Source organism: Microchirus variegatus, assembly GCF_963457635.1.
Source record: "Microchirus variegatus genome assembly, contig: SCAFFOLD_112, whole genome shotgun sequence".
In the NCBI taxonomy this organism is placed as follows: domain Eukaryota; kingdom Metazoa; phylum Chordata; class Actinopteri; order Pleuronectiformes; family Soleidae; genus Microchirus; species Microchirus variegatus.
In genome coordinates this window covers 23024-50681 of record NW_028154671.1, presented here as the reverse complement: position 1 = coordinate 50681, position 27658 = coordinate 23024, and the positions used below count along the sequence as shown (strand labels likewise).

General features: G+C 39.2%; 2 protein-coding genes across 2 annotated transcripts; one reads left to right on the top strand and one right to left on the bottom strand.

Moving 5' to 3' along the window:
* Nucleotides 1-784: 784 nt before the first annotated feature.
* On the top strand, nucleotides 785-6112 carry LOC310944080 (ATP-dependent DNA/RNA helicase DHX36-like; the record flags this gene model as incomplete). Its single annotated transcript, XM_083910913.1, has 9 exons — nucleotides 785-883; nucleotides 1282-1455; nucleotides 2549-2635; nucleotides 2739-2822; nucleotides 2909-3008; nucleotides 3132-3222; nucleotides 3661-3781; nucleotides 5451-5603; nucleotides 5681-6112. Coding segments are annotated over 9 exons (1128 nt in total), but the record flags the coding sequence as incomplete, so codon positions are not given.
* Nucleotides 6113-6322: 210 nt separating this feature from the next.
* Nucleotides 6323-23503, bottom strand: LOC310944079 (rho guanine nucleotide exchange factor 26-like; the record flags this gene model as incomplete). Its single annotated transcript, XM_083910912.1, has 14 exons — nucleotides 6323-6802; nucleotides 7533-7637; nucleotides 7711-7778; nucleotides 10089-10322; nucleotides 15223-15377; nucleotides 15491-15580; nucleotides 15909-15986; nucleotides 16215-16344; nucleotides 16962-17114; nucleotides 19912-20072; nucleotides 20298-20354; nucleotides 21406-21548; nucleotides 21681-21732; nucleotides 22076-23503. 14 exons carry the CDS (start codon nucleotides 23501-23503, stop codon nucleotides 6660-6662), a joined length of 2997 nt encoding a protein of 998 aa, XP_083767038.1. The 3' UTR covers nucleotides 6323-6659.
* Nucleotides 23504-27658: the final 4155 nt, after the last annotated feature.

Sequence of the window (27658 nt, the reverse complement as noted above, 5' to 3'; positions counted from 1 at the left end):
CACAGCTCTGTGTTCACTCATGGTCTCACTCATGGTTTCCTGACACCTATTTTATTTTCTTCTTTGCACTGAGACACATTTAAATCCATGCTCATGGAACATGAAGCCAGAGTTGACTCAGATCTAATGTTGATCATGACTTTATTTCACGTCTTTATTACAGTCAGATGTATTTGTATGTGGTTTTTTGAGAGGTGGACGAATGCATCAGAGAAGAGCGAAACACTCGGCAGAAACCTGACCTCATCACACTCCTGCAGCAACATCAGTCACACTCATGATCTATTGCCTTACAAACCTTTTATAAACATGTCAAAGTCATGACAAGTCAACAAAATCAACATAGTCATAGTAACAAGTGTAGCTGCTCAATCCTCTGCGTAAACTACAGCACAACTTCCTGTAGAGAGTCTGACTGTGAACCACTGAGCTCACACTCTTTAAATCAAGTCAACAAGCCCCAGAGATCAGATTTAACTTCATTATAATATTTATAGTTAATTCTATTAATGAATTGATACTTTGTCATTTATCTGGATCGTACACTTTCTTTTATGAAAAACAAACAATTCAACAACATTGACTCTTGTGAATCAGTTGAGTGAGTGACTCAGAGAGAGCTCTAGATCACACTAGTACAAATGCTTTGGCATATTTACTGCACCAGTACATACACATTTACAAACACTAACCCATTCATAGGTTGAATAATATGAACTAATCTTCAAATGTTTGTTAATACATGAATGTATCTCTATATTTGTGTCATATTTCTGCCTCGTAGATTTTGAAGCTTGGGTCCATCGCTAGATTCTTGGAGAAAGCTCCGGACCCTCCGACTGAAAATGCAATCAGCCTGGCCATCAAGAACCTCATGGACCTGGTGAGGAAGAGTGGAGATGATTAAAAATATAGATATACCAATATATAAGTATATGTATATATATATATATATATATATATATATATATATTTATATTGTAGAAAGCAAATCATCACCTACAATTAAGTATAAAGCTGCAACTCAGCATTAGTTTGAATTTTCTGTTGAATATAGTCAACAATATCCTTTACTTTTATAAAAATATATATTTGAATATCCTGTTTCCTTCAATCAATATTCTAAAAATGTTGGGATGTAAGTTGTTCACAAACAAAACAATGACTGTGTGTGTGTGTGTGTGTGTGTGTGTGTGTGTGTGTGTGTGTGTGTGTGTGTGTGTGTGTGTTGTGTGTGTGTGTGTGTGTGTGTGTGTGTGTGTGTGTGTGTGTGTGTGTTAGAACGCTCTGGACCACTCAGAGAACCTGACAGCTCTGGGTTTCCACCTGGCTCGTCTTCCTGTGGAGCCTCACATTGGCAAACTGATTCTGTTTGGAGCTTTGTTGGGCTGCCTCGACCCTGTCCTCACCATCGCTGCTTCACTCAGCTTCAAAGACCCCTTCTTCATTCCACTGGTAACATAGTTACATCTCTGGTAACATAGTAACACCCCTGGTAACATAGTTACATCCCTGGTAACATAGTAACACCCCTGGTAACATAGTTACATCCCTGGTAACATAGTAACACCCCTTGTAACACCAATGGTAACATAGTAACATCGATGGTAACATAGTCACACAGACGGTAACATAGTAACACTGATAGTAACATAGTAACACCAATGGTAACGCAGTAACACCCCTGGTAACATAGTAACACCCCTGGTAATGTAGTAACATCGACAGTAACATAGTAAAGACACTGTTAACATAGTACCACCAATGGTAACACAGTAACACAGAGGGTAACATAGTAACACTGACGGTAACATAGTACCACCAATGGTAACATAGTAACACAGATGGTAACATAGTAACACTGACGGTAACATCGTACCACCAATGGTAACATAGTAACACAGATGGTACCATAGTAACACCAACGGTAACATAGTAACACAGACGGTAACATAGTAACACTGACAGTAACATAGTAAAACCACTGTTAACATAGTACCACCAATGGTAACATAGTAACACAGATGATAACATAGTAACACCGACGGTAACATAGTAACACCGACGGTAACATAGTAACACCGACGGTAACATAGTAACACCGACGGTAACATAGTTACACAGATGGTTACATAGTAACACCGACGGTAAAATAGTAACACAGATGGTAACATAGTAACACTGACGGTAACATAGTAACACAGATGGTAAAATAGTAACACAGATGGTAACCTAGTAACACTGACGGTAACATAGTAACACAGATGGTAACATAGTAACACTGACGGTAACATAGTAACACAGATGGTAACATAGTAACACCAATGCACAGGTTTCTGGACTCGGGGGGGAAAAACCCTAACCCTTTGTCATCAAGTCATTCAGTCATCAACTGTCAACAAAAACAAAGCCATTGATGCAAATGTCTTATATTGATGATATATGATATGATGATATATGATGATGATATATTGATGATGCCGTTCACTGATCATAAAAAGCTCCTCAGCCTTTAACGAATGCTTTTGTTTGATTGTTTGTGTCTCAGGGTAAAGAAAAGATGGCCGACATGAGGAGAAAGACTCTGTCCAGAAACTCAAAGAGTGACCACCTCACTATTGTCAATGCCTTCCAGGTAAAACAACACATATTTCCTTTATTTCTGTATTCTGTGCACATTCATCGATCATATATATATATATATATATATATATACACACACACATATATTTGTCCAGGGCTGGGAGGACAGTAAACAGCGCGGTGTTAGGTACGAGAGAGAATACTGCTGGGATAACTTTCTGTCTGCTAATACACTTCAGGTGAGTTCTGCAGAAAATCAAAGCCAGGCTTTTCTCTGTGGACACTTCAGGACACGTGATCTTATTTTGGCCGTTTTCTCACTCAGATGCTGCACAACATGAAGGCTCAGTTTGCTGAACATCTGATGCATGTAGGTTTTGTTAGCAGCAAGAACCCCAAAGAGCCCAAATCTAACGTCAACTCAGGTAACTGAGTATTTTGGATGAAGTTGATCTAAATGTTCAAACTGTGAAACAGTGATGAATTATAACAATAATAAATGTAAATGTAGCCGTGCTCATGTGTTGTTGTTGTTTTCACCTCCTCAGACAATGAGAAGTTAATCAAAGCAGTGATTGTAGCAGGTCTGTATCCAAAGGTGGCCATGATCAGACCATCTCACAGCAGAAAGAGGCCGGGGTGAGTCCTTCACTCTGTAATATCTGTTAGAAATAACAGCAGCTTCATAAGTTCACGTCTGATGATACAAACACATCTTTAGCTCTAGTTTTCACTTTAGCACCAGTTGAATTTTCAGGAGGTTTTTGCTCCACATGAGGACAGAAGAGTTTGTGTTGTGTTGTTGTCATGGTTACGTCTAACCCTAACCCTAACCCTAACCCTGTGCTTTGCTTAATAACCGTTTACTCACAACATATTTCCACACTGATGCTTTCAGACAAGTGGCAGAGGCTTTGAGTTCAGTCCATGTGTCAACGGTTGTCATGGTTACTATGAGTTGGCGTCAGCTTCAGGCTAGTGGGAGGAGCTAACGGGTAGTCGTGCTACAAACGTAACACTGTTTTTTTCTCCTCATTTGGACTTTGGCTAATGATTCATTCATTCATTCATTTTCAGAGTGAAAGTTTACACCCAGGCTGATGGAAAAGTCTGTATCCACCCGAAATCTGTCAACGCTGAAGAGACGGACTTCAACTATACTTGGCTCATTTACCACCTGAAGATGAAAACTAGCAGTGTGAGTAATTAAATTCAGTTTTATTTGTATAGAATCACAACATACATGATCTCAGGTCTCTGTGCAGAGCAGAGAAAAATGAACAAACACTAGGGGGCAGCAGAAGAAGAAGAACTCTCTGACAGAATCAGACTGAAAGATGTGCAGCATCTGCCTCGACAGTTTGGGATGAAAGAAAAAACATATGGTCTCTCTTTGTAGTTCCTGTCAGAACTCGTGCTGAAGCATTTTTGAATTATCTAAAGGTTTCGAACAGACTTGTTGGAACATCCTGATAATAAGGAGTTACAGTAATCTTGTCTTGATGTAACAAAGGTAGGAAGTTTTCCTCTGAGGCGTTTAGGGCTGAGTATAATGACCTCAGTTTTTTCTGAGTTTAAAAGCAGAAAGTTACAGGTCATCCAGGACTTCATGTCTCTGAGACATTCCTCGAGTTGAACAACCTGATTTATTTCATCCTCATTGATAAATATAACTGTGTCATCTGCATAACAATGAACGTTCTCATAATGTTCCCTAAAGGAAGCATATATAAAGTAAAAAGTATACGTTTTGTAATGAGTCATTATCATCAAAATGAACAAACTGGAATCTATCAGATAAATATGATTTAAACCAGCAGAGGGCAGCACCTCTGATCCCAAGGGTCTGCTCCAGTCTCCGCAGTAGAATGTCACGATCAATGGTGTCAAATGCAGCGCTAACATCTGACAGATCTAATGCTTCTAATGGAGGCAGACGATGTTTTTCACATATGAATGAGTGAGTGATTCTTTTTCATGTTCAGCCTCTGAAGTGAAAAAAAGCATCACTGGTTAAAGGTTAACAGTGGGACTTCAGTCTGTGACTTTCACCAAATCAATATTTCATTAAACGCTGCCTTTCAACTCTCAACCCTTTCAAAGGATCTTCTTATGCTTCAAAGTGTCCACATCACCACATATCATATATGTGAATCAGGTGTGTTGGAGCAGGGCAGCATCTAAAACATGCAGGACAGTGTTCTATATATATATTTATATATATATACATATATATATATATATATATGTATATATGTATAATGTAATATGTTCCCTGACGACCACCTCATCATAATTATAATGTCACGTTTGACCTCCTCACTCCTTTGATTCCCTTCACTGCTTCACTTTGCTCAAAGCCAAACAGCTTCTCTTCACTAATAACTAACTAACTAACTAATTAATTAACTAATGGAACAGTTCAGCACAGACGTGTTGTGTCTCATAATGATGCTGCTGCTGTCCATTCAAATGAGAAGAACTGGTGTGAATATGGGGATCAGTTAAACTGCTCACTCTAAGTTGACCATAGGTGAGAGAGTGTGAGTGAATGCTTGTTTGTCTCTATATGTGGTTCTGTGATGGACTGGTCAACTGTCCAGGGTCTGACCCCGCCTGTCAGGTTGTGACCCCGCCTGTCAGGTTGTGACTCCGCCTGTCAGGGTGTGACCCCGCCTGTCAGGGTGTGACCCCGCCTTTCAGGGTGTGACCCCGCCTTTCAGGGTGTGACCCCGCCTTTCAGGGTGTGACCCCGCCTTTCAGGGTGTGACCCCGCCTTTCAGGGTGTGACCCCGCCTGTCAGGATAAAGCGGTAGATAATGGATGGATGTTGTGAATATAACATGAATGTCTCTGTGTCTCCTCAGATCTTCCTCTACGACTGCACTGAAGTGTCTCCATTCTCACTGCTGTTCTTTGGAGGAGACATCACCATCCAGAGAGACGAGGACCAGGACACCATAGCAGTGGACAAGTGGATCGTCTTCAGATCCCCAGCACGCATCGCTCACCTTGTGAAGGTTAGTCGAGGACAAATTGACTCTTTGAAATCTCTGGTATGATTTGACCTCTAACCTCTGGCTGCTGTCTGTTCCAGAGCTTAAAGAAAGAGTTGGATTCTTTGTTGGAGGAGAAGATCCGTAACCCTTCACCTGTGGACTGGAAAAACCGTCAGTCCAAAGACTGTGCCGTCATCACAGCCATCATAGACCTCATCACCACCCAGGAGAAGACCAGTGGTAGAACCTGGACTTCTGCTCCAAGAGGACAACACGTTCACTTCACTGATGACAATGATGATGATGACAATGACTAGAAAAGACCTTTATGATCATCATCACTGTCACAAACACAGGAAACAAGAAGGAATGAGCTGATGACGATGTTTCCTCATCATCAAATAAGATCTACAGTAATACAGTCATTTGTTACACTGAAGGATACATGTCTCTCACATGTCTCATATCTGGAAACATCTTGTTCACAGCTGAGTTGTTATTAAGGTTTTGTATCAGACATGAAAATGAATGTGTTAATAAAGTCACTAAATGAACTGAGACATTAAAACAGAACTTTAGAATAATATCTTCTGCCTTTAATGGTCCCACATTTAGAAAATTGATTAAAAATCTGTTTCATGTTCAACAGCAAAATAATAATCTGGAAACATTTGGTTGTGATCTCATAAATGTGAAAAAAGGTGGATTTATGCACATTTCTGATGCACTTGCATGTCTCTGAGCTCAAGGTCACATGACCTGGTGTTCACCTATCACGTCCTGTAGTTATGACTCAGCTCATGGTCACATGACCTGGTGTTCACCTTACACGTCCTGTAGTTATGACTCAGAGCTCAAGGTCACATGACCTGGTGTTCACCTATCACGTCCTGTAGTTATGACTTATGTTTGAAAAACATTCAGAAATGAAAACTTTGACTTTGGAGGTGAACCTTCACCTTCACTTGTTTGTCCTGGTTCACCAAGTGTCTCCTCTGTCCTCCTCTGTCTGTCCTCTTTCCTCCTCTGTCCTCCTCTGTCTGTCCTCTGTCTGTCTGTCCTCCTGTGTCCTCCTGGTCACACGTTTGTCTCTAAACCCTGCAGACGTCCCATCCTCTGGACGTTACGCTGGACCGTGTCCTGGCGTGTGATTGGTCGTCCAAACTCGGCGAGGAACCAGCCTTTTTCTCCGTCACGCAGACGCTCGCCTTCACACCAGCCTGAGAGACGGTCAAACAGTCACTTCTGTTCTTAGGCTACATTATTACATGGATTCAAAACAAAAACATCACATTTGAACATAAATAAATAGAAAAATAAATATAATAATACAGTGCATTCCTCCCCAGTATATCAATAAATCAAATAAAATCCAATCCCCAAATTCATATTAAGATCAACTGTTGGGAACAAAAGAACCAGAGTAAATCTTTCTGTGACAGAAGGGTTCTGTAGCGCCACCCTGAGGCTGAGTGTCTGTGTGCAGCCGTGTGTTAAAGATCATCTCTGCTTGTGTTTCCTGCTGTTTGCACTAAGGCTGACACATTTCTGTTAAACCAAAATAGTTTGGTCATTTGAAACCCTGACATTTCCTCAGAGGAAAACTGCGTCGTTACACAACATACAAACCACTTTAAAATAAACTATAAAAAAATATGTGTAAAACAAAATAAAATAAAAGTTATTATCAAAGCAAATGAAGATTTTCACTGTTGTTGATCAACCTTTTATAAAATCTAAAAAACTGAGGAGAAATCCCTTGTTAGTAAATTTAACATCGTCTGTGAAATTTAGGTTGTCATCTAAGAGTTGGTTGCTATGGTTACCAAACTGTGACTGTGTAGATTTGACAGGTGTGTGTTGAGAAGTGTATATAATACTAATAATATAATTATAATATAACGATAATAATAATAACAATAATATAGAGGCGTAGAGTTAAGGACGCACCGTCGTCCAGCGTCTGTGAGATCAGAACCACGTCAGACACCTGCAGACTCAACTCGTCTGGTTGTTTGGCTGAAAACGTTCTGATCATCTCCATCTGCATCACATCTGAACAAATACACAAACACAACATTAAGTAACACAATGCAGCCACAAGGTGGTGCAATAAGACACAACTCACTCATTCTGTCCTGATTCTTCTCATTGACTTTGTGACTCAGAACGCTGATCCACCGTGCACGCTCGTTCCTGTAGACACACACACACACAACAGAGAGAGACACACACAACACACACACACAACGCAGATACACAACAGAGACACAGACACACACACACAACAGAGACACAACACAGACACACACAACAGAGACACACAGAGACACAACACAGACACACACAGACACAACACAGACACACACAACAGAGACACAACACAGACACACACAACAGAGACACAACACAGACACACACAGACACAACAGAGACACAACACAGACACACACAACAGAGACACAACAGAGACACACAACACAGACACACACGTTTATTGATTTAATACATTTAATAAATTAAATATTAAATAAGCAGACATAACAAACGTGAAGTCAATCATCGTTTCCACTGAGAAAAGTTAAGAACGTGAATGAGTGAACGTCACTGATGAATGAGTGAAAGTCACTGATGAATGAGTGAACGTCACAGATTAATGAGTGAATGTCACTGATGAATGAGTGAACGTCACTGATGAATGAATGAGTGAAAGTCACTGATAAATGAGTGAATGTCACAGATGAATGAGTGAAAGTCACTGATGAATGAGTGAACGTCACAGATTAATGAGTGAACGTCACTGATGAATGAGTGAAAGTCACTGATGAATGAGTGAACGTCACTGATGAATGAATGAGTGAAATTCACTGATGAATGAGTGAACGTCACAGATGAATGAGTGAAAGTCACTGATGAATGAGTGAACGTCACAGATTAATGAGTGAATGTCACTGATGAATGAGTGAACGTCACTGATGAATGAGTGAACGTCACAGATTAATGAGTGAAAGTCACTGATGAATGAGTGAACGTCACAGATGAATAAGTGAACGTCATCGATGAATGAGTGAACGTCACTGATGAATGAACGTCACAGATGAATGAGTGAACGTCACTGATGAATGAGTGAACGTCACTGATGAATGAGTGAACGTCACTGATGAATGAACGTCACAGATGAATGAGTGAACGTCACTGATGAATGAACGTCACAGATGAATGAGTGAATGTCACAGATGAATGAGTGAACGTCACTGATGAATGAGTGAACGTCACTGATGAATGAACGTCACAGATGAATGAGTGAATGTCACAGATGAATGAGTGAACGTCACAGATGAATGAGTGAACTCATCAGGTCGTGACTGTCTTTGACGGAGAAGCAGCCGTTAGTCGTTAGTGACAACAATGCAACACACACAAAGTACACACAATCACAACACATCACATTCACACACTAAAACTACATCATACACAGACGCCTGAGGCAATGAACTATAATTATCATAGATCGTTAGCACAGATCATTATCGTAGATCCTTATCATAGATATCACAGATCATTATCATAGATCGTTATTATAGATCTTTATCATAGATTATTGTAGATCCTTATCATAGATCCTTATCATAGATATCATTGATCGTTATTATAGATCGTTATCATAGATTATTATAGATCGTTATCATAGATCGTTATTATAGATCGTTATCATAGATCGTTATTATAGATCGTTATCATATATTATTATAGATCGTTATCATATATTATTATAGATCGTTATCATAGATCGTTATTATAGATCGTTATCATATATTATTATAGATCTTTATCATAGATCTTTATCATAGATCATTATGGTTAGGGATCGTCTGTGGAGTCAAGTTCCAAAAGAGAGAGAGGGAAATGTTGTCTCAGGGTTAAACAGGAGTCGTCTTCCTCTTGTGGTTAAACCCAGGGTTAGAATGTTGTATATAAGTACATTTCTTTGCTTCAATAGATGAATGAATGAAATGACAGTGTGATTAAATGACAGTGTGATTGTACAGCAGAACAATCGACAACACAAAATCAACAAAGACTGTGAAGAATAGATGTAAGGAAATATCCCTGAGAGCTGGAATGTTCCACATGGAGACAAATGTGGGGGTGGAATAAAACAAAGGGAGAAGGTTTTTCTTCACATAAAGGTAAAGAAAAAACAAACAAACAAATGATTTGATTAAACTGTTTTTTAACAGACAGGGTTGTCACAATTGTCATTGTTTCCAGTGGTGATAATCACAGGTGTTTAACACACACACACACACACACACACACACACACACACACACACACACACACACACACACACACACACACACACACACACACACACACACACAGGGTTGTAAGGCAGCAGTTGTAGCCCCTACTCCACCATGTGGCCTTTAAGACTAAAGGAACACTGTGAACGTCACTGTTGTTTGCATGAATGTAAACTGTAAACAAAGATAAATCACTCACAGTGAGTTTGTTCCCACCATCATCAGCACCTTTTCACCAGAGCAGTTGCTATAGAAACATAGATGGAAAAGATGACTGCTGCTGATGTTTCTGCTGCTGCTGATGTTTCTGCTGCTGCTGATGTTTCTGCTGCTGCTGCTTCTGACTGGTAACAGGTTCAGATCCTCGGTCTGGCAGGACCTGACCCAGATCTGGTCCCGGAGAGCGTAGTCTACCACAGTGAAACTCTCCTCACTGAAAACACAGAGTGAACCTAGCTTTGAAATCACATTGATTTTGATCCTATTTTTTTTTTAATTCTTTGGTTAGCTGTAGGCTATATATACGTATACTGTACATGTAAATGTATGTATGTATGTATGCACATATATTTCAGCCTGGCAGGATATACATATACTTATATAATATATATATATGTATGTCCAGGTGGTTCCTGGGGCTGATTGGTCCTGCACACAGGAGGTTCTGCTATAAGAGTCCTGATGATCACAGCTGCAGTGCAGACTTGGGAAGAGAGAGAGTCTCTACTGGAAGTGATTGTAAATGTTCTCCAGCTGATGTAAACGTCCAGAACAGAAGCTTCAGCATCAACCTGAGACTGAAAGTGCACCAACAATAAGCTTCTGGACAGAATCCTCGTCTGTGTGACGACATCTGGACTTGTTTTTTAGACTCAGAGGGAACAAATTCCAAAAAATAAAAACTCATCTTTTTCTGTGTTGATGAAACAGAAACTATATTTAATTTAATTTAAATATTTCATGTTCTCTTCAGTTGTTCGCTGTAGGCAACTGAACTGGGTTTAAAAATGTTTCACTTCTCATCCAAGATGTTTCTTCACTTCACTAACACAAGTAAACCAGAGGAAGAATGATATAATTATATATATATATGACGACTATAATGAAGTATTTCTGAAAAACTCAAGGATGTCATTCAGGAGTCAGTACAATTCCATACTGCCCTTATATACATGTATACTTATATACATGTATACTTATATACATGTATACTTATATACATGTATACGCACTATGACAGGAAGGGTTAGCTTGTTAGCATGTTGAGAGTTATTGTGAGTCTTTCTACCATCCAATAATGTCACTGTGTTTTGTTTCTTTAGTCAGTTTGTGTTAATTTGTGTATAAACTCACGTTAAGTTCATGTCACCTTTTTTGTTTTGGATTATTTTCTCTTCCCCTTTTATTTTGGTAATGTTCTTGTCTTCCTGTTTCGTTGTCACCTCGTCGTCCTTGACACACCTCCCCTGATTCCCTGATGTTTTCACCTGGTGATCCTTAAGTCATCACTCACAGCTGCCCTTGATTCTCTCTTACCTTTATAGCGTTCCCAGTTCCCTCATTCTGTGTCAGAACGTTGTTGAGCTGTAGTGAAAACTGAATTCATTTCTCACAGTGTTTGGTCTTCTAACCCTGAAGATACTTTCTGTGTTATTTTTAAGGAGGAAGTATTCTTGTATTTTTATTTGATTCAAGAAGAATTTAAGTTTGTGTCTTTATGTTTGATGATCTAGCTCTAGGGTTGAGCTTCTGAATGACTCACTGTCTGTTGCTGCTGTTTTATCCTTCTTCTTCTTTAATGTCCAGATATTAACCAGGATGTGAACTGTGGCACAAGTTCAGAGAACCTGAGCCAGGTTGAGTCCGACTGGTCCAACTGAGCGTTTAAAGTACATGTAGTAATAACTAGACTCCTAATCACATTATCTAAATTACGAGTGCGATTTCAGTCGAGCTAATATGTTTATACCGGGTTAGGGTTAGGATTAACCCTAACCCGTTTACTTGAACGAAGACAATAATTCAACTTTTTCTAATATGAAAGGTACCTGGTGACACTGGCACCCAAAAACCCTTCAAAACCCAGGCTTATAATCCTGAAATGTAAGTATTTGGAAATATGCATAATATGATCCAGAATTATGAAAACCAGATTATCTGAGACTTAATCACAGTTCTGGACTCGGAGAAAGAGCAAGAGACGGTTGATGTTTCACATCTAGGATATCTGACATGGATTTAATTCACATTTGAATCCAGATCTTATTAAACATACTTGGTGAAAACATTCAGTGGACATAGATTTGTTGACTTTTTTCTCCTTAATTTCCGATGTTAATCAAGTATAAATTGAGTTGAGCGATTTAAATCTTACCATTTTATTTCATCTAAGCTCAAGACTGGATTGTAAGCATGTGGCTTTAATGGAAATGCCAAGAATTCCATTTACATTACACTGAGAACTGGGATGGGTTAGGAATCTGCAGCTTTGTGGGATGAGTATTCCCATGTGTGTGGTGTGTGGGTTTTTTCTCTCTCAGATTATTGTTCAATACAAATGAAGTGAAGACTGAGCATATTTAAACACACAAAGTGACAAAAACCAACACAATCTTACTGCACTCTAAATCATTTCTGTAAATTTACGGCAGAATTTCAACAGTATTAAGGTGTTTTTTAATAAACAGTGTTTTATTGTTAATATTACAGAACATCAGTGAAATTACAGCTCATTTACTGTTTTAACTCTAATGTATTTCTATTTTACAGCACTTTACCGTTAAAGTGTATTAATAACAGTATCATGCATTGTTTTTGGTATTCTGTGAAGAACATTATCTGAGCTGCACATGAAACTATTGACCTGCCATTGGTATGATCCGTCTCCATCTGACTAATTATTTGGTGAGTAACAACTGTATTTTATTGATTCATATTACATATAATATTATTGTTTGATTTGATTAGTTTTGTTTGCATTGATGATTACAGCACATGCAAGGATGATTTTGGTTAGCAGCTAGCTACATTTTCAAAGTAGTCAAACAACACAAGCAGCACATTTTAATTTCTACAAAGTTAACGTTTGTTGACTCCTGCATTCTGTCAGTGAATTAATGAAACTTTATGATAGTTTGTGAGAACATTTTACGTCTAAGTAATTTACTCTATTTGCACAAGATTAGTATGACTTTGGGACCTCTGGTGACCCCAGGTTATTAATCCATTACGAATAGAGCTTTTGACAACACTTTAAAGACAGTGCATGCTAATTATTGTGTGTGATGGGGAAGATGCAAGTTTATTTTCAAGATAAATATTGGATGAAAAATGTAATACTGAAGAATATTTGCTTTGCAGTAACTTTGACTGTTTTTCCATCTTGCATTGTTCAATTGGCTGTTTGCTTCAATCGCCATTTGTATTCAGATTTTCTGACACATTTCTCTGATATTGCAGATGCAGAAGTTGTTTTCACCACTGCTACTTAGATGCTGGATTGAGAAACCAGGTGTCATTGAGTGTGCTGTAACTCTCCTGCCGAGGTTCTTGGACTTCCACAAAGTACAGTAATTTAAACAGTGAGCTGACTTTCTTCATAAAACAAAAAGTATCTTGGAATGACTTGAAATTTAACATCATAATGTAACCCATCGCCCTAAACAAGGATCTGTTGAAAATATTTGCAAACCTCTTAAGGAATAATTTTAATGAATTTTTGATATTCAAGAAATGATCCATCTCCCCTGATGCACTTTGACAGTGAGATGAGTTTCTTCTCAAAAACAAAAAGTATCTCGGAATGACTTGAAATTTACCATCTTAATAGTCTTCATCGCCCTGAACAAGGATCTGTTGAAAATATTTGCAAAGCTCTTAAGGAATAATTTTAATGAAATTTTGAAAATCATGAAATGATCCATCTCCCCTGATGCACTTTGACAGTGAGCTGAGTTTCTTCTCAATAACAAAAAGTATCTCAGAATGACTTGAAATTTACCACCATAATAGTTAGCATCGCCCTGAACAAGGATCTGTTGAAAATATTTGCAATTCAGGAAATTATCCGTTTGCCCTTAATGCAATTTTTTTTTTGAAGAGCTGAGTTTCTTCAAAAAAACAAAAAGTATCTTGGAATGACTTGAAATTTCCCATCATAATATATGGCATATGTTTGTAATACTGTCAATATGTATGTTCGTACTACTTTTTTAACATGCAAGTTGTTCAGCATGTGAAGTTTTTACATGTTATCGTTTCATTCAAATAAAAGTAAAGTGCAATAAGGAGCTTCTTTTTCTCTTCAATCACATGCTTGAAAAATCAGTAGGTTAATTGTATTATGGTTTGTCTTCGGTGCTTGTGGCCAGGTTCAAACAGAGATTTTGTGAAACCTGAAGTCAATGACATGTAACATGTGTTTCTTAACAAAAGTTCCTTTAACTGTGTGGAATCCTATTTTTTTAATAGAAAGCTAAATAGACCTTTAATTGTTAAATACAGTTAAAGTAATTTTAAATATCAGTTTACACTGTATTTTTCATTTACAGGACAACACTGTAAATTTCAGTGACAGTAAAAAGATGTTAATTTTACAGTAACATAATGGCAACCCAGCTGCAAGTACTTTACTGTTTTTATTTCTAAAAGTGTTGTTTGTAAATGATTGTGACGCCAAACAATCTACAAACACATCATCACCAGTGTTTGAGCCACTGTCTCACCAGACATCTCCAATGAAAGAGTGAAAGCATGAACACATGATGAAAGAATAATAGTGTTGAGACTATGTCATAGTCACACAGATGTTGGGATTATACCTTGTACACATAAAAAGACAATGAAAAGTCCCAAAGAAAAGAGGAAGAGATTATAAAGAGAGCGTGGAAACCTAAGCCTCATGTTGAGATCATACCATTACACAGAAGAAAGGGTGAGAGTGGATCCAGCTGGTGTTACGCAAGTGTTTTCTGAGCCAAACTCTGATAAACAGCCTCCTTTCTCACAACTCTATATTTGTATACCTTTCATCAAAAAGCTGTGATATTTGTCTCACTTTTCTAAACCAAAGGTGACAAAGACTTTTTATAACAGCAAAAAAGTGCTTAATCATAAATAATCCTAATAAGTCAAAGTAACAACCCTCATATTTAAAATCCTACCTAACCTCTAATTGTAAAGCTGATACGTTCTACACATAGTTGCTCCTGAACTGTTGACACACAAACACACAACAAGGTGTGTTTTATCTCTCTCTCTCTCTCTCTCACACACACACACACACACACACACACACACACACACACACACACACACACACACACATAACTCACCTCTTCTTTTTGGTGACGATGAGAACATCGTTGAAGAGGAAGAAATAAACGAGCTGCCGCGACGTCCTCCGGAGGAAGAGAGCGTTGTCCTGGACAAACTCTGTCAGTTCACCTCTCTTTATCATCCACCTGGACGACGACACCAGAGGAAAAGGCTGGAAGACAAAGACAAGGAAAAACATTTGGTTTCCTTTGGTTTTCATTCTGTGAAGCACTTTGAGTTGTGTTGTATGAAAAGTGTTATGTCAATAAAGTTTGATGGATGTACCTTTATCTTGAACTCCAGCTGAGAGTTAATGGTATACATCATTTCAGTTCTCTCCATTGTGCGAGCGCCTTCATTACACTGTCTTACCACCTAACCACACACACACACACACACACACACACACACACACACACACACACACACACACACACACACACACACACACACACACACACACACACAGTATCTGTTAATGCCTCATTTGAAAAATTATGACATACGAGAAAAGAGTGGGAAAGTGCTTTTGTTACATTGTTGCCTCATTTCACCAAATAACAAAATGAATGGTTTGAATATGACATTTATAAACTTACAGCTATGAGACGTCTCCTATGGCAGAACATCTGTATAGCACCAAGACATGACTCGAGAAATGTTTTCTATAAATATGCATAAAAACACACTGAGCTTGACTCACCTTGCTGACTGCTTGTAAAGCCTCCTTACATGCTTCATATTGTGCTTGTGAAACTTTTGGTGTTTTCTGACAAATTTTCTGAAATACAAGGAAAAAACACAAATTAGTTTCACAAATTCATTTAATTAGAAAATATATATATATATTTATTTTTTGCAACATAAACCAAATTTAAGGTTTAACCCTAACCCATAAGGGAGTCAAGAGAGAGAGAGACTAGGAGCAGATATATTATATGTTGTGTTAGAGCCAAAGTCTGGACATTCCAAAGCTTATGTTTCTGCAGGTTTTCTACAGTAAACTGACATCCATGAGCAGAGGCAGACGAGTGATCCTCTGCATGGGCAGGATGAGGAAGGAGATCATGGGGAGGTTCCTGCAGTCTTGGTGAGCCTCAATCTTGGTCAACACCTCCTTAAACAATGGATTCTTGGAGCTGAAAGAGAGGAAAGAGGGAGGCTGTGTGTTCAGAAGGAGGAGAAGCTAATGATACCGAGAGAAACAGTAAAATGGATGAAATCCATGATACATGATTTGTGTACATCATTTGTTCTCAAAGTGCGGCCCGGGGACCAATGGCGGCCCGCAATGAATTACAGTTGAGTTTTAATCCAGGCGCTACTAAGCTTGTTAATGTTTATTGGACATTACTGGATACTGACCAATAAGTGTAAACAAAAATACTTGGTATTTACCTGGTTTCTATATGGTGAATTTAACGCTTATATTACTTAACGGTAAACTGTAGAACTGCAATCTGGTCATTAAAATTATAACAAATGGGATTTCTTTCAGTTTTTTTTCCTTTGGCGGCCCTCAGTCCAATGTTGGGTTCCTAAATTGGCCCTCAGGTATCAAAACTTTGAGAACCCCTGGTGTACATGTATGGTAGGTATGATAGTCCTGCTACAGATGGTTATAAGAACTAACAATTATCTCCATTCACTGTATTTCACACAGACAACTTACTGTGAGTGATTTTTATTGAGGTGAGTGAATAAATCATTCTGTGTATTGTCCCATCCCTGCTTGCATGATTGCACTGTCACTCACAGCAGCCGTTGCAGCGTCCTCTGCTGGTAGACCTCGTTAGAGCAGTATGTGATGTAAGGGTCGAAGTTTGACTGAGCGTGCTTGCTGACAATGTCGCTGATGTCGTCAATCATTATGTTCTGTTGGTGTCTTTCTTCCAGTTCCTTAAAGAACCTGAGCACAGAACATAGATACAAGTGGTTAGTGTGGGACATACATAGGATATAATGACATATGCACACATATGTTAGGAAGGAAACACTGATGACCCGCTGTAACATCACAAAACAGGAAATCTATGCCTCCTAAAATAGAAAGTCCCATTAGCCATAGCACAATGGTTTTCCCTCTTCCTAAGCACCAGCAGATGTCCACTTTGCTGGCTACATGTTTGTGTATGCTGGATTCAAAAGTAATGCTTAGGAAACAGTTGCACAGACTCAGGAGTCTAATCTTGACTGGTTGAACTTGGCCGTTTCTCAATATGCATTCTCTGTACTTAATACTTTGTATTTGCGTACTCCCGCACTTGTGAAACATCATCAGTGTCAGTCCAAGTTCTGTTCCAATTCACAAGAACGTGAGCAGCGAGTACGGTTCTCATACCCGGAAGAGTTTTCCAAATATGCATCAGTTAGTGACTTGAGTGTACTTGGGAAAGCCATGTATCCCAGAATGCATTTTACCGGAAGATAGTGGCAGAAAAAACACATATAAACCTGAAATAAATATATTTTTCTGTGTCCCGGAACGCAGTTTTAAGATAATTTCCATACTTGGCGAGTATGTACTCCAGTCATACTGTACTTGCAAGTACATCCTTGCATACTCTGTATTGAGAAACGGCCTTAGTTTACTTCCTGTATTTCAGGTCACTTCACGCCTGTCTCTGGTTTCCCCACCTGTGCTGATCATCTGCCCCACACTAATTAGCCACACCTGTGTCTTGTTAGTGCTCCTTCCTGTGTGTATTTAAGCAACATGTTTTAGTAAGTCACTGCCACAATGTCTTATCTCTATTGTCAGTGACAGTTTAACTAGTTTTGTCCCAGTTTTGTTGTTCAGGATTTTGCTGTTTGAGCTCTGAATTCACCAATACCTGTGTAGCATCCTACTCCTGAGTCCTTTGTCTGAGCTGTTGTAACAAGCTTCGTGATAATGGAGTCATAACAATTTGAATTCATTGGTTATTGACAAGTACATTCATCTTTTTTTGTAAATGACAAAACACTTTCTGTGATGTCATCAAAAGGTGAATATTTCCTGATGTCTTTGGTTATGACATCAAAATAAACATTTTTGTTTTTTTGGGGAAGGAGTCATTTAAGGTTTGGTAAACATTGATCAACATTTCTAACTTTCCTACACTGGTCAGGTAAAGTGTGTCAGAATCAGTGACATCTAATGGGGAGACTGCTAAGTCCCCATCTCTTTATCCAGGTGCACCGTAGAACTATGTCATTGGTATTGTTTGTGTAGTAATGTGTGGCTGGAGATAAATGATTAGGGTATTTGATGGACTTCTTTAAAGCATGACCCTTGATTAAAGCACAAAAACAAGTGTCTCTCTCACTCCAGTGGAAATAATTTGTCTTCATCCCTTGTATTGCAGTAAATTTGTCAGATAGGAGATTAGAAACATGGCATCACCATGTCATGTTAAAGAGGATATAAAAGGGCAGTGAATTGTCGGCAACCATGCACAAACTGTCGGCAATGCATGCAGTAAAACTCTTTTCAGTTTCAGGTAAATGTAATCTCTATGATCTCACTCAGAGTTTCCAGCAGCAGCAGCAGCAGCAGCAGCAGCAGTAGTAGTAGTAACAGCAGCAGCACTAGTAGTCGTAACAGCAGCAGCAGTAATAGTCGTAACAGCAGCAGCTGTCGTAACAACAGCAGCAGCAGCAGCAGTAGTAGTCGTAACAGCAGCAGCAGTAGTAGTAGTAGCAGTAGATGTCGTAACAGCAGCAGTAGTCGTAACAGCAGCAGCAGCAGTAGTAGTAGCAGCAGCAGCAGCAGCAGTAGTAGTCGTAACAGCAGCAGCAGTAGTAGTAGTAGCAGTAGATGTCGTAACAGCAGCAGTAGTCGTAACAGCAGCAGCAGCAGTAGTAGTAGCAGCAGCAGCAGCAGCAGCAGTAGTAGTCGTAACAGCAGCAGCAGCAGCAGCTGGTCAGAGCTCACACATTAAAGGCTCCACTTCCATGGCCTCTCATCCATGGCATAAATCAGTTTCTTTGAATATGGTGTCAACCCAATCAGAGACTATTAAGTGACACTTAATTTGACAGCCACATTTTGAACAAGCTTCACATTCATACACATACTATTTTTAGTACTTTTTACAGTAATTCATGGCAGCATCTCTGCAAACGACACTGTGAGTGAACTACAGCGCTGCCAGCACCAGTCTAAGGTTAGGGTTAGGGTCACCTTTCCCTCCAGTTTATCATCATGTCACGACTGCCTACCAAAAATCCTTCAGTAAAAACTACTCAGGTAGAACAATAATAAACACACTGTGAAGTATGTTTACAGACATATTTTATATAAAGTGTGGTCAGATAAGAAAAGTCTCTCGTTCCATAACATTTGTGTAACCAATCGTCCCAGACAGGATTTTGACACGCATACTTCTCATTACGGTAACTTTGAGACCGTTTGTGATATCTCGAAAATTCAATTTGCGCCCATATACTTGTCATTACAGTAGCACTCAGAACTTCCGCACAATGACTGTCCAATCACATACAAGATGCACCATGTTTGTGTTATAACCCTGTTATCTTGGAAAAAAGGGGCAGAAGCAATCACTCATTGATAATTGTTTGACAATACTGCAGCCATATAATCAATATAAATCCAGGCGGCCACCACAAAAACACTTATAAGTCAAGACCAAGAGATTCAGTAAACAAATGCACAGAAAAGTGTTAGAGATATGAATACACTTAACAATGTAAGAACAGCTTACTTTTTACTAGTCTCACTGACATCGGTGATATTGGAAAAGAGGTGATGGTGTTCGGTCTTAGTGATGGCTTCGCTGAGCTCTGTAGAGTTCTTAAACATGCGGATTAGTATCTCCAGACTGCAGAGATAAGAGTGTTCCGATGAGATGACCTCGAAAATGGCCTGATGGAGGGACAGCAACAGAGGAAAACGTATAAACAGAGTTTATACTTGACCACATGCAGTATTTGTTTCAGTTAACTAGCTTGGATGTGAACATTTATCATGTTTAATGCTAAACTAATTTGATGGATTTTTATTGGAAACGTATGGACAGCCCAGGGAACATTTAAGCCCAAATATATATATTTTCTTAACCTTAACATTAGTATCAAATATGGTTCCAACCTCTTGTCTTTTGCGTTCTTCAGGACTCATCCGGTCGGACAGACCATTTTTCTTCACCTGAACAGAAAGTACATTGAAGAAATAATAAAAAGAAAAAAAACCTGTATGTCGGTGTGAAGCAATTGTGTCCACACATAAATGAAGTAATGTTTCTTAATGCATCCATTAGGAAATATTAATAATGAATATATAATAGGTCACAGTACAGCTTAAATTCAAAAACAGGACACCTAAGCGTTGTCCTCACTTCCATTACTTTTCCATACAGTTTTGGTTAAAAAAAGTAAGAGGCAGCAGTGAGTAATTACTTAATGTCATCAGTGTCTATGATCATTTCAAAGTTGTTTTGTGCCATTTTCACCCTACTTTGATGTTACATAACACAGTCCACACAGTGTTACATCGTTATTTATTGATTATTCCTTTTGAAGCTCAAATTGTGGTTCACCTGTTGGAAGCAAACACAATTTTAGATGTGTTTACATTAATGGTAAATGGTAACAGGTCAATGCCCTGAAACTACACCAAGTGAATTCCTGATAACGAGATATGGGATGAGGCATTTCATCAAACCCTTAATACATAAGAAGGACATTTTAAAGACAAAACAGAGTGAAAGAAAGCCTTGCATGATGGCAACTTGTATATCTGGTTCTGGGCTCTGCTGACACACCTATTTCAGGCTGGGACAAGGACAAAAACATGTTTGCTAACATATTGTAGTTACTGTCTGATTTCCCAATTATTAAAATATGTGTGCATATTTTTCCTCTGCACAGCACCTTCTGAACTGACCCTAATTTACTCGATCTTGTCCTGTTTTACTCCCACGCATTCCTTCCTTCCTTATCAAGTAAACCAAAAGATGAGAATTCCAAAACAGAATTTAGATAATTCCCCATGTCTTTATTTGTCTATGCATCATTATGTAATTCAAAGCCACTGCATGTCTCTCTATATTTGCCAACACATTGTCCTCAGATCAAGTGGAGCAGGACTTCCTGTAGGTCCAGCTGCTGTTTAACTGGATATGACACAAATCTCCAGAGCACTAGAATTCAGAATGAGAACAAGAGGAATAGAAGTGTATGTGTGTGTTATATCTGACCACAGTGAGCTGGCTCCAGGTGGTGCGTATGGGTCTGTACTGCACCATGATGCCATTATCAACACTGGATTCTCTGGAATCTGCATCCTCATCTGAATCATTATGCAAGGCCTTCTCATGGTAGTTCTGATACAGATCCTCCTCTGAAACAGAAATAATGTGAGAAATGAAAGAAAACACTTTTTTTGACAGAATGTCAGGTTAAGACAAACAGAAAACAAGTTTAATGAAAGAGACAGGGATGTTATTAAAATCAATGGATGAACATTTCTCACCCTCACTGTCAAATGTTCGCTGAGTGGTCAAAATGTTCTTCTTGTCTGGACTCTGAAAAGAAACAGCAGAATGTATGTGACTTTTTTCCATGTGATTAATCCAATGACATCCTTCAATGACTTATCTAAGTACAAAGCCACTGTGTATGTCAGTGTATATGTGTAACCATGGTGTCAATGTTTGAACATGATTCCTTATAAACCCATCTGATGCACTGTGATCAGCTGTGTTGGGAATTGTCATTGCTGTACTATAAATGAAACTTAAAATTCACAGCATGTCTACAGGGCCTGTATGTGTCTTCATTTAATTCCAGCCACACTTTAACAAATAACCAGTTGAATTGTTATTAAGACACCACACCTCCTCTTATTCGGAGTAAGACCACACCAACCTTGTTTTTGCCTGTGCTGGTATCCTCTAACGCTAACCCTGTAGTATGGCTGCGAGACTTTGAAAACCTGGGGCTGGCAACCTTTTGTAACCTGAGATTGGCAGGCTTTAGTATTCCAGGACTGGCAGGTTTCACTGTCTCAGGGTTAGTGGTGACAGGATTTGATGGGCAAGCTTGTTTATCTCCATCTAGCTCCAGGCAAGACAGTTGGTACAACCAACCTGAAAACTGGGGGTCTACTGCTGGGACCTCCAAGTCAACACCACTCACAACAGCCCTTCTGTATGATGGACTCCTAAGTCCTCTCCTCAGTGTCCTGGGACTCTCGTTCTCTCCCTCTGTCCCTTCACTGTGCTCTCCTCCTGTGCAAAAGTAAGGTACTGACTCCACCATACTGAGTGTCTTCAAAGCTCGCTTGGAGTGATCGAAGCCCAGCAGCCCTGCCAAACCTTGACCCTGCTGCCCAGGGGGTTCCTTGCTCTGCCGAATATCAGATGCTAAACCCTTTGGAATAAGCTGCTGGGTGCCCATCTTCAGAGCAGCTGGACTGAAGGTGCTGAGAATGAAGGGAGAAGGAGAGAGAGCTGGGGAAAGAGAGGGAGAGGTGGAAGAAGAAGAGGAGGATACATGCTTGCTGTCCTGTAAGTAGGACACATGCAAAGGTAAAGACTGCTTAAGGAGCAGCTGTCCTCTGTCTGCTGGTGATGGGGAGCTTGGTGTTGGGGGGTCTGATGAGGTGAGAGAAGACAGGGAGGGGATGCTGGAGTAGGAGCTGTGAGAGGGGTTAGGGTTATAGCAGGCTGGAGAAGAGGAGCTGAACGTGGATGAAAGGGAAGACACTTCCTCGTGGTTGTCATTTTTGCCAACAAATATGTGTTGAAAAAGAACAGGTGACGAACAGTTGCTGATTCCAAATAGTGCATGCTGTTTCTGTGACCTTGCAGTAACTGGACTGGACATGCATATGTTGGAGTGCAGGGCATACTCGTCTGCCCATATTGTCTCTCTGTTACTGGTTTTCTCCATGTCATGGTTTCCATTACACCCTCCATTGTCCAGTAGGGCGGATTTGTTGTCCTCTGACCTAAATCTGGACAGTGAGAAGCGCCTGCTGGAAAGATGCCCAATGCTGATGCTCCGAACAACTCTGGATTTCCTGGAGGGCTTACTAAGGTTGTGCTTCAGCATCACAGTGCTACTTCCTGTACATGATGCATTAGCCACCTCTTTCTCTGAAGGTTGGCTGAAGGTAAGGCAACACTTGTCCTCCACAGGGAACCTAGTCACCATGACACTGTTTATGTGGTAACTAAGGGGTCGTGGCTTGGCTTTGCATGATTCTTGAGGGTTTTTACAATTGTCCTTGCGTCTTCGCCACAAAGGAAGGATGTTCTTATTGGACAGATCTACATCGTTGCCAATATCCATGGTGGAAGTATGTCTGTGTCCAAAACCACAGCCTCAATCTCACGCCTGAAGAAAAGCAAGAGAGGGAGGCAGAGGTCAGTATCAAAGGGCTCAGTGCAGTCTAAATTCCTAAAGTTTAATCATTAACAGTGATTCAGCATAGACACTGACATCTAAACCAGAAAAAAGAAGAGTGAAAAATGTTGAATGTTGAAAATACTAAATCAAGTCAGTAGCAATCAAGTACATTAGATTAAATTTGTTGAAACTATTGATCACAAAATTGGGAAATTGTCATAGTTAAAAAAAGTAAGTAATATAGTAAGTAAATATAAAACTCAAAAAATATTGAAATATAAGTGTCAAATGTTATTTTATATTACATATGAGATATTGAGTTAAAATATACACCTTTTATAAATAACAGGATCATTACAAGGATTTCTATGACTAAATTTAAATTTAAAAGAAAAAATTGCAAACGTGAGACAAAAAGTTCAAATCTCGAGTGATAAGTGCGATAATGTCATTGTTCTACATTGCACTCACATAAGAGTTTGATGGCAGCTACATTTCTAACCCCAAATGACCTGATTGAAATGTCCAAGCTTCGAAAACTGTGCTATTCTAAACAAGAAACAAAGAAGTCTCTTATTCTCTCAACATCACTAAATCTATGTCTTACATCTGTTTAAATATTCAGTGCAGACACGTGGGTTCATTCAAGTATTGAATTCAACTAACCTGTAATCTGTTTGATGACCTGCAGTACAGTGTCCTCATTGTACCTTTGCTTTTGTAAAAACAATAAAAGTGAATGAGTGAGTCCTGCAGCATGACAGCAAAAGATACAGGACAGTGGTTATATTTTTGAAATCCCTGCAGCGACGAGAGCTGCTACACAACTGACTGACTGCTGAGGAGGAGGAGGAGCAGGAGAAGGAGGAGCAGAAGACTGGAAGAACTGGATTTAAACAGAAGTCAGCAACAACACGTCTTTGATTCAGAGGGTGATCAACAAAGTTGTGTCCAAACCCAACAAGTGTGAGCTCCAAAAGAATAGTCACATTTCTGTCAAGTTTTAGAAATCCTATGCTAGTTTGTCAGTATTTTGTAGCGCTTTATGTCAGTTTTGACACATCAGTTGTGGCCCCAGGTTGCTCAAGCCTTTCGGCCACTTATCACAAGACACTCACCCGGGGGAGGAATGATCAGTCCCTGGTGTCCCTGGTGTGTCCTAAAAGCTAACTAAAAAGTAGTTGAAGTATAAAAGCGTTATTATAGGAAAAGGGTTTGTTTGTATTTGTGTTGTGACTGTATTGCTTGTAGTTGTTGTTATTTGATTGTTTAAGGTGCACATTTACAGTTGTTAGTAGGCCCTAATGTGTTTTAAAACACAAAGTTTGAGTTATTTAAAGAGAGTTACAATCAATTTGCTTGTCCTTGATTTTATGAGAAACCAAAAGGTGTATTAACATTAAAGATATTAAAGTTATTATATATTAAGTCATAACTGTAAACAAACTCTGACCACAACAGCCTTCGCTACAGGCTGTGACAAACCCAGTGATAATTATTAAGAGTGTTTAACAAAATCTGAAAATCTTCTTCTGAATGTGTCTATACTCCCCAAAACCATCAACAAAATCATATGTATGTTTATAAGTTTATTTTTTATGCAAATATGATGATGTCAGTCGAGCAGTGGCAAATATGCAAAAGTGAATAATATTTTCGCAATTTTTCCTTTTTAATGTTGTATTTGTAGGATACCTCTGTTATTGTTTTACATGAAATCCTGATGTATCCAACCTCAGTTTACAGTACAGAACACATCAGTAAACCAGGTTTCTGGCCGACCTGATTTTAGCAGGTGTTGATGGAAAGTTCCCCAGTTGGTCAGAGTACGTGTCCTTGTAACCCTCCTCGTCAATCTGAAACAAAAACAACAAAAAACATTAAAAGAGAATCATTTATATTAACAACAGCTTACAGTTGCTATTACAGAGCCATGCAGCACCATCATAACATAGGTAAACACTGCCACCTAGTGGGTAGTAATTTTTTCAGATAAAAATAAACTGATGGTTTGTTTCCTAATGACTTGGTTGAAGGATCTGTAAAAAATGTCTCTCCTGTTTTCTCTTCCTGTTAAATGTCTGTCTGTTTCTCCATGTCTGTGGGTGAGTGTGTCAGTGGGTGTGTCCGTGTTTGTGTGAGTGGGTGTGTCAGTGGGTGTGTCTGTGGGTGGGTGTGACTGTGTCTGTGGGTGTGTCTGTATGAGAGGTTGTGTCTGTGTTTGTGTTTGTGTCAGTGGGTGAATGAATGAATGAATGATTTGTTTATTTCGGGCATGACAGTTAATCAACAACATCTGCACACATCCACATTTAAATTCATACACATGACCGAAAGGGAAAAGCGGGAGAAGCAAAGCTTATCTAGTCCCGCCCCCATTACCACAGAGTAGTTTTTTATATAAAAATTTTTTTCTTCTTCTTCTCTTTTCTTCTTCTACTTTTCTTAATTTTAGACAGTATTGACGTAACGAGCAGCAGTATCATAAGGCTGCAGTACATCTCAAGACAGTCAATAGTCCACATGCACGTCCGTACATGTGTTCTCATCGAACCGTCACGAGCGATCACAGTCTCGACTTGTTGCCAGGGTGTAACAATGTCACAAGATGGACCAATCAACAGAATTCCTTTCAATGGTGCGAATATTAACTTGGATGGTGAGAGAGCCCGTTTTTTCAGATTCATTCTTCATCCCTCTCATCATCCCTCTCCTGCATAGCTCTCACGACGCTCAGCTTCACCAGCTCATCTCATTTAGCTGCGTCCACTCCCATCTGCACCACGCAGTCACGTGTCGCGGAGATGTCAGAGCGCAACCCCATCAAAGCACTCAGAGTCGTGGCGATGTCCACTCTCGCATTGAGCTGCTCAGCGGCGGCCTTTCTCAGCTTCCGATATTGCATGAACATTCCACATGCCAAGGTTAGCATTCCGAGTATCATGAATGTGGAAATGTACACATCCTCCACATCCTCTATGTCCAGCGCAGCAAGGCACAGGACTTGCCATCCCCAGGCATCTTTGTTGTAACCGGCAGGGAAGGATAAATCAGATTTGACCTTACATGTAATAACACGTTTGTCCACTAGAGGGCATTCTGACCAATCCAGCAGCCATAAATCAGATTTGACCTTACATGTAATAACACGTTTGTCCACCAGAGGGCAGTCTGACCAATCCAGCAGCCATAAATCAGATTTGACCTTACTTGTAATGTCAAACTTGTCCACTAGAGGGCAATTGAAATAATTAAGTATCCATACATCAAATTTGAGCTTGCATGTAATGACATGTTTGTTCACTAGAGGGCAGTCTGAATAATTCAGCAGCCATAAATCAAATGTGACCCTCTTTGTAAAAACACATTTGTTCACCAGGAAGCTGTTCCATCATGTGAACCAATCCATTACCCATAATGCTTTGTGAAAACTTAAAAGTGAAGAAAACAGTGTCTTTTGTCTAAAATAAATCACATTTTGACTGTGAAACATTTGACAAAAGATGGTAAAACAGTGTCAAAACGTTTATGACACATATTTCTGTTATAATTCAAGTTTTATCATTTAATTCTTTACCAGCACCATAAGTGATAAGACTTTAGTGGACGTTAAATACTCTGTCATTCTCCAGTGAATGTAGTTCAACACAGCACAGTTTAAATGCTGTAGCAGCACTGGATGAAACGCACCATGATATGTCATGGTTTGCCCACAGGAGGGCAGTGTTCCATATTAATTATATATATACATATATTATATATTTTTCATGCAATTCAATACTTGTCCACTAGTGGGAAATTTAAATACCTTCAGATTTCAAGTTATATTTCACCTTAAATGTGATGTCATATTTAACCACTAGAGGGCAGTTGAAATAATTAAGTATCTATAAATTAAATCTGAGTTTGCATGTAATGATGTGTTTGTCCACTAGAGGGCAATCTGAAGAATTTTGCAGCCATAACTCAGATTTGACCTCACATGTAATAACACCTTTGTCCACCAGAGGGCAGTCTGACCAATCCACCAGCCATAAATCAGATTTGACCTCACATGTAATAACACCTTTGTCCACTAGAGGGCAGTTGAAATAATAA